Source organism: Neophocaena asiaeorientalis, unplaced genomic scaffold, assembly GCF_003031525.2.
Source record: "Neophocaena asiaeorientalis asiaeorientalis breed wild unplaced genomic scaffold, Neophocaena_asiaeorientalis_V1.1 scaffold145, whole genome shotgun sequence".
NCBI lineage: Eukaryota > Metazoa > Chordata > Mammalia > Artiodactyla > Phocoenidae > Neophocaena > Neophocaena asiaeorientalis.
The window spans coordinates 100,446-115,962 of NW_020172629.1; the positions used below are offsets into that span (position 1 = coordinate 100,446).

At 49.3% G+C, this 15,517-nt stretch overlaps 1 protein-coding gene across 15 annotated transcripts in view; it reads right to left on the bottom strand.

Annotated features, from left to right (window-relative positions):
- Nucleotides 1-203: 203 nt before the first annotated feature.
- KMT2C (lysine methyltransferase 2C) overlaps nt 204-15,517 on the bottom strand; it is a 206,933-nt gene continuing 191,619 nt past the window's right edge. For 11 of the 15 annotated variants that reach the window (XM_024739165.1, XM_024739164.1, XM_024739156.1 and 8 more), the window contains 11 exons: nt 15,106-15,355; nt 13,783-13,922; nt 13,246-13,353; nt 10,778-11,897; nt 9,683-9,819; nt 8,747-8,889; nt 8,342-8,510; nt 4,881-4,997; nt 4,459-4,532; nt 3,847-3,955; nt 204-2,201 (listed from right to left, as the gene is read on the bottom strand). In XM_024739165.1, the coding sequence (XP_024594933.1) occupies nt 2,109-2,201; nt 3,847-3,955; nt 4,459-4,532; nt 4,881-4,997; nt 8,342-8,510; nt 8,747-8,889; nt 9,683-9,819; nt 10,778-11,897; nt 13,246-13,353; nt 13,783-13,922; nt 15,106-15,355 (2,460 nt within the window). In that variant the 3' untranslated portion in view covers nt 204-2,108. Of the gene's footprint in view, nt 2,202-3,846; nt 3,956-4,458; nt 4,533-4,880; nt 4,998-8,341; nt 8,511-8,746; nt 8,890-9,682; nt 9,820-10,777; nt 11,898-13,245; nt 13,354-13,782; nt 13,923-15,105; nt 15,356-15,517 lie in introns of those variants that run through there. The other 4 variants (XM_024739167.1, XM_024739166.1, XM_024739155.1 and 1 more) reach the window with 2 other exon arrangements.

Consider the following 15,517-nt stretch of genomic DNA (forward strand, 5'->3'; position numbering starts at 1 on the left):
CTGTATGGGACTCTGAGCAGTTTCAATTCTTAGCAGCCCCCTTAGAACTTACATCTAAACTCTTCATCTGAAAAGGGAGAGAACCAAGTTGATCACGTCCACACACCAGTCACTCTGAAAGGTTGGGCCAGGCTGTCGGTGAAGTTCAAGTGCTCGTCAGCTTCCAAGCTGTGATCAGAGCGCCGACAGAGACTCAGGCAACGTTTTGTAGATGTAAAATATTTTATTTGTAAATGGTGATCTTCTAAATCTGTGTCCACAAATTCCAAAACCCATAACACTCTGTATACTTCAAAAAATTCAATTTTTGCCAACATTAGATACTATTATACAGAACAGAAAACAAAACGAAAACCCGGTAGGACAAATACTGGTAGGATGTCAGAATATTGTACAAGAGAAGAAAAATATTCAAGAAACAAATTTCATACAGCTATTTGTCAAGAGAAAAATATATACAATTGATTTATTCTGTAAGATAAAAATACAGCATGCCATATACATTACAAGTTCAGAACTGCATCACTGAACATACCAACAGCGCACAGCCCGCTGGAACTGTGCACACAGAAACTTCATTTTATACTTAGCCTGTGAGGTGTCAGTACCGGAATTTTAAGTACAAAATAAAAAGCTAACCTGGTTCAAAATGCTGATTAAGTTTCTACAAGCAAACACAAAACACTGTGTTTTTTTATTAAAGAAATGTAAACAAACTGTTCATACAAACACAGTTGAAAATTACATCTTCCAAAACCCTACTGCCGGGGTCCTGCAGCTGCAAGCATGGTCACATCTCTCCTTTTTTTTTTTTTTTCCTTTTTCAAATTTTTGTGTTAAATAGAAGACTAGAGAGTTAGATTAGAGTTCCTGCTACATGATCCTAGTATGTTTACATGATTCTTTGTGGCTTGAAACAAAGTTCTAATCAAAACTACTTCTGCTGAAGAAAAATTCAGCCTCCATTTGGGGGTATTTTTAAGCAGTTATTCACAGTTATCACAAATTGTAAGCACAAAAAAACCTGACTGAAGAAGTAGGGATGCAACAATATAATATGAAAAAATCAGTTTAAATTACCAAAACGGCTATAAAAGTTGTAGTCATAGCATACACTCTGCTCTATGAGAAGTAAGGTGTATAAAACAATTAAGTACTAACAGACCGTAGTTTCCAAAAAACCCCAAACACTCTAGGTTGAAATTTTGGTTATTACATAATTATAATGGCGTATTTAATAACAAAATTATATTGTAACATCCCTATGAACGTTTTATAAGCACCCGAGCTGCTGCAGAGCCTGGTAGCATTTGGTCAATAACTATTTTTATACTGTATTTTTTTCTCAAAATATTTACACATTTGTACAAAGTAACAGGGTTTGTTAGTTTTGCAGGTAACAGCAGCAGCTTGGCTTTCTTCTAACTTTTATTTAAAAATAGCTTCATTCACTTATTCAATAATAAATACAAAAAGTTTCTCTTATTTTACAGAAATCAAAAACTACAATAAACTGACTCATGGAATCAAGTATTTAAATGTATTTTAGTGCAAGTTATTATCCCTTAGCTCTATCCCTAAGGAAGTCATTCAGTACATTCCTTGTTCAGTGGTGTCTACTTTATTTAAAAACTTTTAAATTAGAGGGCCTGCCCCTTTTTCAGATAAGGCGGTGGCCAGCACTTTGGACGTCTCCCTTTCGCTGGTGATTTCAGTCTTACATTCACAGGAAGGCCCTCTGCCCTGGGGCGGGGCAGGGCGGCCATCGGCTCTTGCCCCAGTAAAAGTTTCTCCTTAGTGAGACTAAAGAAGCATAACGAAACAAAACCCACCCTCAAAAAGAAAAAAGAAAGAAAAGAAAAAGAAAAAAAAGTGCTGGACCATTCTGTAATTCTTTAACCTCAGCAACTTCGGGAAAGTTGCTTCGGTCGGCTTTCTCCCGTGCTCCTCTAACCTAAAGCACGGAAGAAATCAGGACTCCCAGAAGCTAGTTTCCACAAAGTCACAAAACAGAAAACAAAAACCTCTTTCCGTCTGCGAAATTCAAATGCTGTGTTGAATCGCTCCTTCCTAGGGACGAGCCGCCCTCTGAGACAGCGGGGAATGCATCAGTTCATCCACTTCCGGCAGTTCACGGCGCCACAGTGACAGGGGATCTTGTGCTGGTCGTCCTCAAAGTCAAACTTATAGTCATAGCAAAGCTGCCCACAGCAAAGACACAGTGTGAGAAAGGCCTCCCTCTGCCTGCTGCGCACAGCCAGCCCACAGACGGACGGAATTAAAGGAAGCCCTGACGCGTCAAGGGGCCGTGGGACTCAGGTGGGGAGGTGGGGGAACCTCAAGAGGAAGTCGCGGAGCTCGCTGGCCGTGCTCTTCCGGGGGATCCCGCGGGGCCCGAGGCAAGCGGGAGGCGCGGGGCCAAGGCGGAGGCGGCGAGGGCAGCCGGTGTGTCTCCACACTGCGCGCCGCGGCGCCGGGCCCGCTGCCCTGGGTGGGAAGCCCCCCATCCCCCGCCCCTTTCTTGCCGGACGGCGCAACGAGGTGGGCAGAGGTGAATCGCTCCTGCCTGAGAACACCCTTCTCCTCCCTCTTTCCTCACGTACAAGAATATTTAAAAGACGCTGCTCTATCTAGGCACAACCGCATCGTTAATATCTCAGATCAACCCTGCCTTCAGGGTGGACGGGGGTCTGCGTGATTCCCACGGTGTAAGCCTCACCCCGGGACCCCGACCCCTGAGAAACCTGACATGGCCAAGGTCCCTCTGATTCAAATACCCTGGGACACTATTTGCAGACTTCCCTTCTACACCGGAAGGGAACACACCGGTATTTACTGAGTTCTTACAGGAACTCCATGAGGAATTGTTTCTCCTTGTGCGTAAGGCGAAGTACAGGCTGGAGGGCTTACGCGGCCCACTCGGAGGGGCGCGAGCAGGGCGTGGGACTGCCGAGCCTCCATCTGTCCCCACGCCGTGACACCACCCTGGGGTCCTCACATCCTTTCTCTAATTCACTCAAGTTGGTGAGATGTGCAAAATAGGCCTCGGGGCAATTCTTGACTTAAAAAAAGCACATTCCAAAAAGAGGACCAAAAAATACAAGTATAACCTCACAGCTCTGTTCACGTAGGGCTGGGGGCTCAAACCCAGAAAAGAGCCTCAGGCGCCTGGCCCTCCCTGAAGAGGGGAGGTTCCCCACCGAACCCACACCGCGTGGCAGCCGCTTCCCAGGACACCCCGATTCCAAGCACGGAGCATACGGCGAAACGCGTGCTCGTCACAATTGTGACAAACTCAGGAAACGTAAACAAGGCGATCAAGACTAATAAGAATCCTAACAGGCGACGTGCTGGGCCGAAGTGACCCGTGGGGCAGGGAAAGACACCCAACGAGGCCGCCAAACTGCCTAAGAAGCTGTTGGTGGAAAAGCCTGTAAGCCTGTACTGGCCCTGAGTGTGAGAGCAGCCACGGGGACCCCCAGACTTGCCACCTACAGCCTCAGGGTGACCTCACGTGAGCCACGATGACCCCGGGGACCACGAGGCACCAATCCCGTGATATTCTCGGCCATGAGCTCGACGACGGGCATCATTTTAAAGAGAGGGTCACCGAGCCGAACGGACAGCACGGGGGTCGAGAGGAGCCCGTTCACACGAGCGACGTGGGGACGCGGAATCTGCAGGGCAAAGACGGTCGAACCATGACGTGCGGGGTGGCCGAGGCTGACCTTCCAGGAGGAGGGCCTTGCTAGCAGCGAAGGACTGCAAGCCGCTGGGCAGACTGCGTGCACAGAGGCGGCGAGCGCCGCCGCAGGGAGGGGCCGCACGGTGCGGCGCTGCGCTTACCTCTTCTCCCTTCTGGATCCTCCGGCTGGAGCTGATGATGATCTTGTGTCCTCGCTCGAAAGTCACCACCTCGGCCACACAGTTAGGCGCGCACGAGTGGTTGATGTACCTGCAAGCCGCCGTTTCAGAAACGACTTACTGTAAGACTTTGGAAGAAGCTTTTTTAAAAAACCTTTCAGGGCTTCCCTGGTGGCGCAGCGGTTAAGAGTCCGCCTGCCAATGCAGGGGACGCGGGTTCGTGCCCCGGTCCGGGAAGATCCCACATGCCATGGAGTGGCTGGGCCCGTGAGCCATGGCCGCTGAGCCTGCACGTCCGGAGCCTGTGCTCCGCAACGGAGAGAAACGTTTTCTAATTACACTTCTATCCGTCCGTTAATAGAATATACACATTTTTGTTGCTGTTGGCTGCACGGCTTGTGGGATCTTAGTTCCCTGACCAGGGTCTGAACCTGGGGCCCTGGCAGTGACCACTGGACTGCCGGGGAAGTCCCACACATACAATTTTACATAAAACTTCTCTCCATGACTGAAAGGCCCCAGTGAGCGCACTGACCCATCACACCTCCCGCTCAGACCCCGCCCCATCGCGCCTCCCGCTCAGACCCCCCTCACCTTGCAGGCCCTCCCGTGAGCGTGGCATCGATCACGTGGTCGTTGTCCATGCGGAACATGTACACGCCTCGGTTCTGAAAGAGAAAGAGGTCAGAACCCCCTCTGCGTTCCCGTCCACGTGAGGGGGCGAAGCCGGACTTTTGCCGACACGCACCCCGGTCACACTCGCGGGGACAACACGCCAGCCCGTCAGGTGACGTCTACAAGCTGTGAACGGAACCAACATGTTGGCAGGTGGCCTGTGAAGCCAGGCGCATCAATCCAGCCACATCCTCGCTGACAGTAAGACCAATGGAAAAAACAGGAGGAAAATACAAAAATCCAGACGTGGCTCTGTTCGACACTGCACTCCCACCAGCGTGACGGTCCGATCCGGGCCTGCGCCGCAGCTGTCGGACGGCACAGGAGGGGTGCGCGCTCACCTGGGACTCGTAAAGCTTCTCCTTTCTGTTGGCGACTTCGTTCCGGATGATGGTCCCGATGTACTCGATGACCATGGTGTGCTTCTCGATGTCCCGAGCGGCGTACAGGCCCAGCCCCTGAGGAAACGCACGTGTACACACCTCAGAACCACTTGGCTTCCAGGGGCAACTGGCCTGCAGCCTCTCTCGCACAAAGGTACCACCCAAGCCACACTGAAGACCCCACCTGAACTCACCTGACCTTCTCACTGACCACACTCTCACCTGAACCCTGAACCCTGGACAATCTTCTCACCTACTTGTCTTTGTATCTTTTCGACACTAAACTCTTAGGGCATTTTTACAAAGTGGTACTGCTGACTGGCTGGGCACTGCTCCTAACTGGCTCTCTTATCTTGTGTGCAGGATCACTCCCAGATCCCACCAACTCAACAGGCTAATGGCTTCTACTCTTTTTTTTAGCCCACCATTTCTAAAAGGACCTGACATAACAATAAGCTTACAGAACAGAAACAGGGCTAACTATAAGGGATTATTATAATTTGAGTTTCTGCATTCTCAGCTAAAACTGACCAGATCCCCACCAGACTCGGTCCTCACCAAGCACCACCTGGGAGCACACAGTACAGGGTGTGCTGTTGCTAGAAATTTTGGTATGTGAATTGAATTGACTTCTGAAAAAAACCACTTATGCAATTTATCTGTTCAATTCCAGATGAGACTCAGAGCTGAACAAACGAACACACAGAAAGAATCTGTACGGAGATGAATACAGTTTAGTGTAAGAGACAAGAAGATCAGTGGAAATGAACAGAGAATCCAAACAGACCCAGGCACACGTGAAAACTTAATGTACAGTAGTTTGGTAGTACTAAAATTCAGTTTAATATGGACGGGTTATATACATTACTAGGTTGGCCAACAAGTTCATTTGGGTTTTTCCACAACTCTTACAGAAAAACCCCAACGGACTTTTTGGCCAACCCAATACTAAATGGTGCTTCCACAACTGGTTATTCAATGGAAAAAAAAATAAATTTGTCTTAAACATAAAGAATAAAATTCCTGAAAGAAAAAAAAATCTAAGAAAGTACATATGCAATCTACAGTCTTAACCAAGAACAGAAGCTACAGAAAATTATACGTTTGACTATACAAAAATTAAAACTCTTATAGGAAAAAACATACCATACTTTCTGGTAGGTATCTTCCCCTACGAAACACCCTTTGCCTAATAGTACAAGTTCTTATAAACTGCACAAGGGACAAAGGTAGCTCACAGAAGAGCAGACCCAAGAGGCAAACACGGAAAGTTGCAACCGAGGTGACACTGTCGGTCTACGCTGAATAGGCTGGCAAAAATACAGAAGGGTGGTAACACTACCAACGGGAAAACAAGAAAACCAGTCTCATACACTGCAGGAAGAAGTGGGCAATTATAGCCTTTTTAGGAAACAGGCAATGTCTGCTAAAATGAAAAGTACATGTACTTCTAACACAGAAATCTCACTTTGGGGCCTACACACCACTGAAGTGAAGTTACCAATACATGGGGATATTTGTACAAGATATCGATGGCAACACCGTTTGTTGTGGGAAAGAACGGTAAACAAAATACAGGCTCACGAGCAGTGGGGTGGCTCCTTAATTACAGTTCACCAACATCACGGAGCATCACAGAGACATTCAAGAGAATGAATCGCGGCTACCTCAGTTGTTCTAGAGGGGTGTAAATATTAGTGAAAAAAGGAAGATGCAGAAAAGCGTAGATAAGACAATCCCATTTTTCCACACGCACACAGATGTGTAGGTAGTGTTAAGAGAAGAGCAGGGAAAAGACACAGGACACTTACTGGGTCGCTAACATGATTACCCGGGAGGTGGATGGAAGGGAGGTGGACAGGATGGAGGAAGACAAAAGGTGACCAAACATCAAAAACTCTCAAAAACGCTCCGGGTTAAAGATGACAGACTGAACGCAGGTAGTTAAGAAACCCTTAACGTGACGTAAGGGAGCAAAACCAAGACTGGAGACCAGGGATGGTCAGAGTGAACGAGCTGTTTGGGAACATTTTAAACGGGGAAGGAACTGAGCGGAGGAGGAAGACACCCCTGCCTCGGGTGGAATCTTTTGAGGCTCCATTTCTGAGACAACAGCAAAAAGACCAGGAAGACCCTGCATTCGTAATATGAAAGCAAAGGTATCAGATAAAAAGATCAAGAGCAGAAAGCTCAGACAGCAGATAAAGCAGAAGCAGCTCAGGACGAGGACAAGGAACCAGAAACAAGGCCACAGCAGGAGGGCAGACCCGAGACAGAAGCCTTCCCCGGCGGCACCAGAACCGCTGCGGGCCCCACTCAGGGGCCAGGTTCAGTAAGGCTGGGGACCCCAAACCCGCAAACCCCCAGCTGATGCCGGTGCTGACGGTCTGGGGTCCACCCTGTGAGATCCCGGGTCTCAGGGATCTAATATTTGTGTACAGAGAGAAACAGAGGTAGGAATCTGCAAAAGAATAAACCGAAAACGTTTCTCAGACTGACGGCCACACTGCTTCAGGCTGAAAGGGCTCACCAGTGGGGAAAGCAATAAATAAAAATGACCCTAACCCAGGCCCATTTTGGTAAAAATTCGAAATATCAAGAATCAAGAGTAGATCCTAGAAGTTTCTACAGAAAGAAGAACGTCAGTGAATACAATGTGTAAATCAGGTTTCTGTGTGAAGGGACCGCCCTGGCTCCTGAGGGGCCTACACGGGAGGGACAGGCAGGCCTGCAGCAGTGCCTGCAGGTGAGCCGGCGGTGGATTTGGGGAAACTCTTCTGGGAGGAAAAAAGGCAGCAGGAACTGATGATGCTTTGGGGTCTGGGGTAGCGAGGCCAGCGCGCTCAGTTAGGAGATGGTGACCCTGCTCAGCGATATGAAGAGCCTGGAGGGTGACCAGCCTTTGAGACGGAGGACGCTGGCAGTGTGAGAGCTCGTAACTCCATCCTGGGCCTCCAAGGGGAGATGCCACATAGACATTTGTTTCTTCGGGAAGTGTGCTTAGCCTAGAGATGGCTTTACCTGTAAGGTGTTCCACCATCTATCCATCAGAAACTACACGATGATTTCATGAAGAGAAGCTTCTGAAACTGGGCACCTTTTGAAACTATTTTCGTTTGTATTTTTCACAAGTGCCTTGAAAGAGCCCTAGTGAGCGCGCCGCGGATCCCACGTGTGGAAGATACAGCACCCCCCGCGTCCCGTGAGCCCTCATCAAGAGGTACAGAGAGGACGTCCAGAAGCCGTCCTTCCACGCGGGGGAGTAAAGCATCCGCCCTCCAAGACCGCGGACGGAGCGGCCGGCGCCCCGGGCTGACGGGGTTTCTCTCCCTGCAGCCCGCGGTCTCCTGTCTCATGTGCCGGATGCCAGCACCCTCCGAGCCCACCTCCCCTCCTCCCAGAAGCCAAGCCCCACTCACCTGAATCCGAGACCGGGCCAAGTACACGTTGGACTTCCACTCGGTTTTCATCTTGCGGTACTGCGACGACTTGGAGTGGACGAACTGCTTGCTGTAAGGTGCGCTCAGCTCCCCGGTGACTGTGCTCTGGAACGACTTGGAGGCACTGGTGCTGTTCAGGGTGTGAGGCCTGTGGGGCGACGGCGTGCCGACGGGGACACAAAGGGAGAGCGGAGACACCTCTGAGGGGCCCGGCTGGTTCATGTTCTCACTGACAGCACACACAGGGAAAGCCGCCTAGCTGGCGCGGCCGCACAGACATAGCCAGAGGCAGCGGGTTTGTAAGCAGCAGACAGACCAGGCACAGAAAACCCCTGAGAGACCTGGAACCCCCGGGCTGTACTATGTGAAGTCAAAACAAAATACCTTAACACAAACCTCTTGACGTGGGCACTCATTTTAGGTTCAGAACGGGCACAACCTGTGGGGTTGACGGCCAGGGGCAGCTCCATGAGAGGGTTCCGGCCGTATCGGAAGGTGTAGTTTTCACACGCCTCAACCCCAGGGAGCTGGAAAGAAGCAAAATAAACGAAAAATTAACTCACCTGATCAAGAACACAGGCAATCTTGAGCCGGCCAAAGGATGGCCCAACTTGAATTCCATGAAAATAACTTGTCAACATTTTCAAAATGCTGGTAACAAGGGGCTCTATCAAGCCACGATAACAGCAGCAGCCTGCGCTCAGAACCTGACTGCACGAGGCGCTTACCACCCTCGGGGGCCTGGGAGCACAGCTATAACTTCAGGTTAACTCCTAAAACCATTCGTGCTAAAGGTCTTTTCTAGAATATGTTTCTTGTGGACACTGTCCTCTGGAGACATGACAGATGCATATCGTTTAGGCAGGGCTCCACCAAAGAAAGCAACTGGGTACAGTACTCAGTGGCTTTCGGGGTGTCCACTGCTTCTCTGAAGAAAACCCACCAGTGACTTTTTTCTTGAGAACAATACCTTATAATCATGCAGTTTTCCAAAAGCGCTGTGTGTAGACTCACTGGCACACGTGCTTGTAACAAGCAGGCATCAGACAGTAAGGGCTCGTGAAATCCAACTGCGCTCTGGTGACCAACCCTGGGCCCCGGGCAGGAAAGTGGCCATTAACACTGGGTGGTAAGCTGCCTCTCACCAAGTGAGCACGGAGACGCCTACGACTCACCGATGCCTCGTTTTCTTTCAGAGCGACAGGAGTTCACCCCCGACAAAACCACTACCTTGAAGTGTTGTGAGAGTGACAGCCCCGTGTTAAGTAAGGTGCGTCGTGTGACAGGGGGTGGCTCTCCGGCCTCGGCCCCGGCACTCACTGATTCCGCGATCCGCGCCACCGCAGAGACGGTCAAGCCGAAGAGATCCTCCCCTTTTAAGTAGGCTGGGAAGAGCTGCAGCATTTCCGACTCTTTTCTCACACATGCCACAGGCTCCAAAATCTTATCCCAAACACCTATGTATGGACAAAAAGATATTTTTTTAAATGACAAACCTGCTCTTAGCTAAACAGAGAGGAAAACAGGATACAGTATAAAAACAAGAACGAAACGACCAACCGCTCACGAAGACTTACCAGATCCAAGTTAAAGCCCGTGGGCAGTGATCTAACAAGCCTGGTATACTACCTGCTTATTGGATGGCAGTAGTTTTAAAGACTTTATGAAGTTTGGGGGAAAAGAATATGTTACATTAAGGAAATTAAACAGGAGAAGTGGAAAAGAAAGTTAAATATAACTGAAATTCATACAAGTAGTTAAAACTCACTTTCATGCTGACCAAGCAGCATATTAGATTTTCAAATGATTAATCCAATTAAGTAGTATCTGTAGATATATCCTTTTCTCTCAGAGTTAAAATATGAAATTGATATTTTCATTGGAATTATCTTTAGAGCATTTTCATACTTTTTAAAAAAAAACTGCTAAACTTGATAAAAAAATGCAGTTCTGCAGCACTTTCTACATCAATAAAAATGACAATCTAGGCTTAACCCTAGAGGCCGAAATTAAGTCTCATTTCTGGCTCTAAATCTGTTTAATATCTGATGCTCCTGAGATAAGACAATATGGCTTTAAATACAGTTCCCACCTTCCAGGTGACATTAACAAGAGGGTCCCCAATGTAAGTGACAGGCAACCTTTATCTGCAAATCATTCTCCTATTTATTTTATAAACTCTGTTGGAATAATATATATTCTGATTTAGAGTAATTCTAGCAAATGTTTAGAAAAAGACAGCAAGGTTTGACAATACAAAGAAGTTAAGACTTGCATTTGTAAATGAAGAATCCACACCTGCTGTGATAAAATATGAAACAGACGTGAGGAAAACCATGGAAATATTGACATAAAACATTCATTAGCCTAACCCTGGAGTGACAGGCTCGGCGGAGCCTACAGACGGCGCCTCACCTTTGGGTGAGGTGTCACTTAAGACGAGATCTTCGTGGCCTTGCTCCACGATTCTGATGACGAACATGGGGCGCCCGTCCTTCTCCTCGATGGAGCACAGGTAGCGACAGCGGCGGTTGGCGTAGCGCGTGCTCCAGTACAGCCGGCTGGCTTCGTAGCCCACGGGGAAGAGTGCTTTGGGAGAGTGGAACGCTTGCATCTGCTGTGGAAGCAGCTGGCCGATCGTGTGGAAGATGAGGCTTCCCACACGGAAGGTGTGGTCACGCTCTCCCCGCTGCACGATGCTGGCAATCTGTCGTACCTCATCACGCTGCACGTAGACCCTCCTGAAGACGGCAAAGTAACTTAATTCCTGCTCGTGAATTCCCTTTGGTTTGTGCATGGGACAAAGCATAGTTTTATCTTTAAAAAACATGCATTGTGCTTTAATGGCGCAAGTAAAGTGATAAATGTTGGTGCATCGAAATCTGTGACACCCGCTGGTGGCCCCCATCTTATGGCAGAAGACACATTTCATCTGCAGGCCTCTCCTCAGGGCTAGCTCCACGTTTATTAAGGCACCAGCCTGGGTCTCGTACACCTCCGTGGACCACAGGGCACAATTCAAATGGACCCACAGGTCCAAGTCAAGGTTGAGCAGCCTCGCCGGTCCGTCTGTCAATCCATCGCCTTCTTCGTGACAGAAGCAACACTTCCGATAGTCTTTGGGCACAGGATCGGGTTTCAGGGAAGTGCCCAGGTTCTTCAGAAACTCGTCAATTTCATCTTCACAGGGGGGTCTGAAGGTCCCCTTGGGGATCACGATGTGAACGCTCCACTTCTTCCACTTCATCCCCCTCCACTTTTTAGTGATGGGCCTACAGTCTTCAAACCCACCGTGGACAGTCCGTAGCCGAGGCTTTAGCTTGACCGTCACCTTAAGCTCATCTGGCTTTGCCTCCACTTTGGCTGCTTCCAAAGCAGGAGGGAAAGTGATGGGCGGTGACGCTGGGGGCGAAGCTTTTTCCTGGAGCTGTGGCAGACAGTGCACGTCTAAAGTGGAGATGTTGTTACTGTACTGATGAAATGCTCTGGAAGGCGTCTCTTTTATAGGCGAGTGTGGCAATGAAGGAACGGACTCCTGCACAAAAAAAAAGAAACACGAGAAAGAGTTAATTCCAAAGCCCCCAAGGCAATTCTTGCTACAACAAGAAGCCAAGCAGCAGGGTTCCATCAGCAGGGTGTTTGGCTCTGGGTCTGTAAGTAAGAGGACTGGCGCATGGCGGAGGTCAGTGCTGCGTGCCCGTGGTGCTCGCGTCTCCACAGAGAGAGAGTGTGTTCTCTGCAAAGTTCTAACGCTGGAGGGTATTCTGCTCCTAAAACTTTTCATGTCACTGGAGCTAATTTAATTTACAAAACGGAACAGCTTTTTGTTAAACCAAGTAAGAACTCCGGATCATAATTTTCTATGAGCTCGCCCCACCCGCTGAAATTCCTGTTTGTTAATCTTAGGCTTAATTAATTGGCGTAAGTGTGAAAGATGGGGAAGAAGTCCCCTGTCAACAAACAAATCATATTTAACTTTTCTCAGAGGTTGCCCGGCTCCCATCCAACTGCTGAAAGGGCTGAGCTGAGACAGAAGTTCCATTAGTTTCTTTTAAGATACAAAGTGTCGTCATTAGCAAATCAACAGCGAACCCACCTTCTCATGCACCCCACCCTACACAGCTCTGAAAAAAGACGCGCCTCACAGGAAATCCAGAAGCAGACAGACACTGCACACAGACTCACGAGATTATGTGGTGGGAAAAAAATTCCTTCTCTCATCTAGGCTGATATATTTTAAAGTATAAATTTATTTGGAAAGTAGCTTGAATTTTATTACACTGGGCGCTACTGCCTTTTTAAGAAAATAAGAATCTCCAGAACATTCTTCTGAGAAAGACGCAAGAGCAATGATGTGGAGGGAGGAGAGACTATCACAGCATGGGAAAAACTTCCTTCAGCACCAACGGTTAAAAACGTATCGTCCACATCAGCTACACACCCAAAGATACACTTAAATCACACAAAAAACAGACCTTTTCCAACCTGGTACAAGACAGATACTTTTCCCCCCAAAATACATGAATAGACCTGAATTGTGGTTGTGAACAGGTTTTCCCATTGGGACAAGATCACTAAAGCAATACTTTATAGTTGTGATTAAATTAAGGTATTTGTAATTAAATAAATAAAATTACAGATTTTAATAGTAGTGTTTTATTCACTTCTGACCTGTTACGACATAGTTCAAATCTGCCCACTCTTGCTGAATAAGCTCAAGTTACTTAGTTTGCAGTAACGGCCTGGACCAAGCACTCCTTCCCAACCCGGGGAGCATCTGCTCAGACTCCCCGGGGGGAGCTCTGGGTGAGGGAAGCGGACACACCCCCAAAACACAGGCGCCACTCAACGCAGACTGCTGACTGAAACTGTCCCCATCTTACCTTGCTTTCTGAGGTTTTTGCTTGTGCAGCTGATGAATAGAGAATAAAGCAGTTGTTACTACAGAAGACAATGTCCTTCTCCGCTCTGCTGGAGCTGTCTCGGGAGCCCTGAAAAGCAAAGAGAAAGGTGTGGGGAGCTCGACAAGTCGGGATCTAATAAGAACAAGATCTGCACGGGGCTGGGTCTGTTCTGTTCAAAGTGAAAGCAGCAATCCTAAAAGCAGTACAAAGGTAACTACGAGCCAGTATTTAGCATATAATAATTTAGCCACAGAGAAACTACATTTGCAGAAATAAACTTTACTTTCCATATTTCACTGTTTAAAAATAATGCGGCTCTCATCGGACCCACTGAACAGGCTGCTGTAGCTACTTGGTTTTAAGCTCAAGCACGTGGAAACATATGCCGATGGCGACCGCTGCAGGAGGCGTCCGTGGAGCCCCAGAAGCGACTCCTCCCGACGCAGGAGCAGGCGCTGCCCAGGCAGGGCGGGGGCGGGCGGAGACCCGGGGGTCAGGGGAGGGATGTGCGAGTACCTTGCTCACAAAGGCCGGGTCTCTGGCCGGCTTCCTCACGCCGTGGCCCAGAACGACGACATGACAGTGGCAGCACCACTGTGGCCTGAGAGCCGCACTTTCTGTGACACCGTGACTAGTGCCCGCGCACCCAGAAAGGCCTAGAGACAAAAGGTGTTCATTAGCGACTAAAGCCGACCACTAACAACAGGGGTCCGGGGTGCAAAGCTGTATGCACCGACTGACTGCAATACGGCTCATTTAATTTACCACACGTTAGTCTTTAGTAATGGATAAAAATCTTATTTTCTAAGCAGTGGTTACGGGGCATCTATTACGTGCATGACGCTGGGGTACAGAGAAAGGAAGCTATCCTCACACGGCTGGGACAATACACTGGGCTGTGAGAAGTGCGGAGGGCAACTGGGATGCGCGGAGGGTCGTCTCCAGTCTCAGTGCAGAGTGAGGAGGGGGAGAGGGAATACTTTTGCTCCAGGGTGAAGAGGGTACGAAATCTCTTATGAAAGATGAAGAGGTATGTGAACGAGAGTCTTCAATGAGCGTGATTTGGAAAGTTGAAGAGGGATGAAGAAGTTCCAGGGCCAAAATAAAAAAGCGAGCAAGGACGCAGACTGGAAAGCGTGTGGCGATCTCAGAGCACGTCGCTCGCGTGGCCATGAAGGCAGAAGGGAGAAGCAGGGAGAAAGCAAGGGTGACAGAGCAGCCAGAGGCCGAGAGTTCAAACCCAACACGAGCAACTGTCAGCGTGGCTCAAGGGCGAGACGTGGGGAGAGGCTGGGCTCTAAGAGCAGGTGAGGACGGAAACAAGACGGCCAAGAAACTGGGGAGCGAAGAGGCGGGAGAGCGGGGTGAGGGGGAGGCCAGACGGGAAGATGGGGAGGGAAGGGACGCCACACAGGTGCGAGGAACGGGCCCACCTTTCAGTGACGGGGAAGGTGTGAGCGCACCTACAGAAGAGAGGGGCCCCGGAGGTGCCGCAGAAGGAAAGGGACCAGGAACACGGGCAGAGACGGCGGCCTCGTCTGCACAGTGTGACACAGCGCTAAGTGGGAGGGGAGGCTCAGGCCGCAGGAGAGCAAACGCGGCTCAAGGGTAAGCAGAGCGCTGACAAGAGGGTGTGACGTAGGCCCCAGGCACTAAAGGTCCAGTCACGCCTCAGAAGACAACCCCCCGGGTGGGGGGGGAGGTGGGTAAGTCACCAAGGACTGCGTGCCAACACGTGACCTGTTACTCCCCTAAAATCAAAGCGAGATCTTAAAGAGAAGCGGCGTAACTTTTGAATCAAGAACGAATCTGGGGTCAACAAACTGGAAACCAGCTCACCATTGCTTGCTGGAGGGAAGGGCACAGTAGGCTGCTTCAGGTGGTAAGAGCTGGCTAGTCTGGGAGGGTTTGCAGATCCTGGTGGAGGCCCACGAAGAAATAAACGCTGTCGATACTCCAAACCTGGGTTTACTCTGTGGCTACTGACCAAACCCACGGATGGAACATCTGGAGCATTACTAACCTCGTAGCTGTTAGGGATCCGAACGTGGAGGAGGTCGGAGAACGCAGCCACAACACTGCTAATGTTCTAGAACAAAATGGCAAATGCTGCATTACCCGCCCAGAAGCCCACAGAGAACCACGGAAGAACAGCTCACGTTAGGATAAATGCTATCCGCGGTGCACTGCCTCAAGCAAACCCAACCATCTTTACTTAGACTTAAGAGCCTCGGGGGGGGGGGGGGAAAAA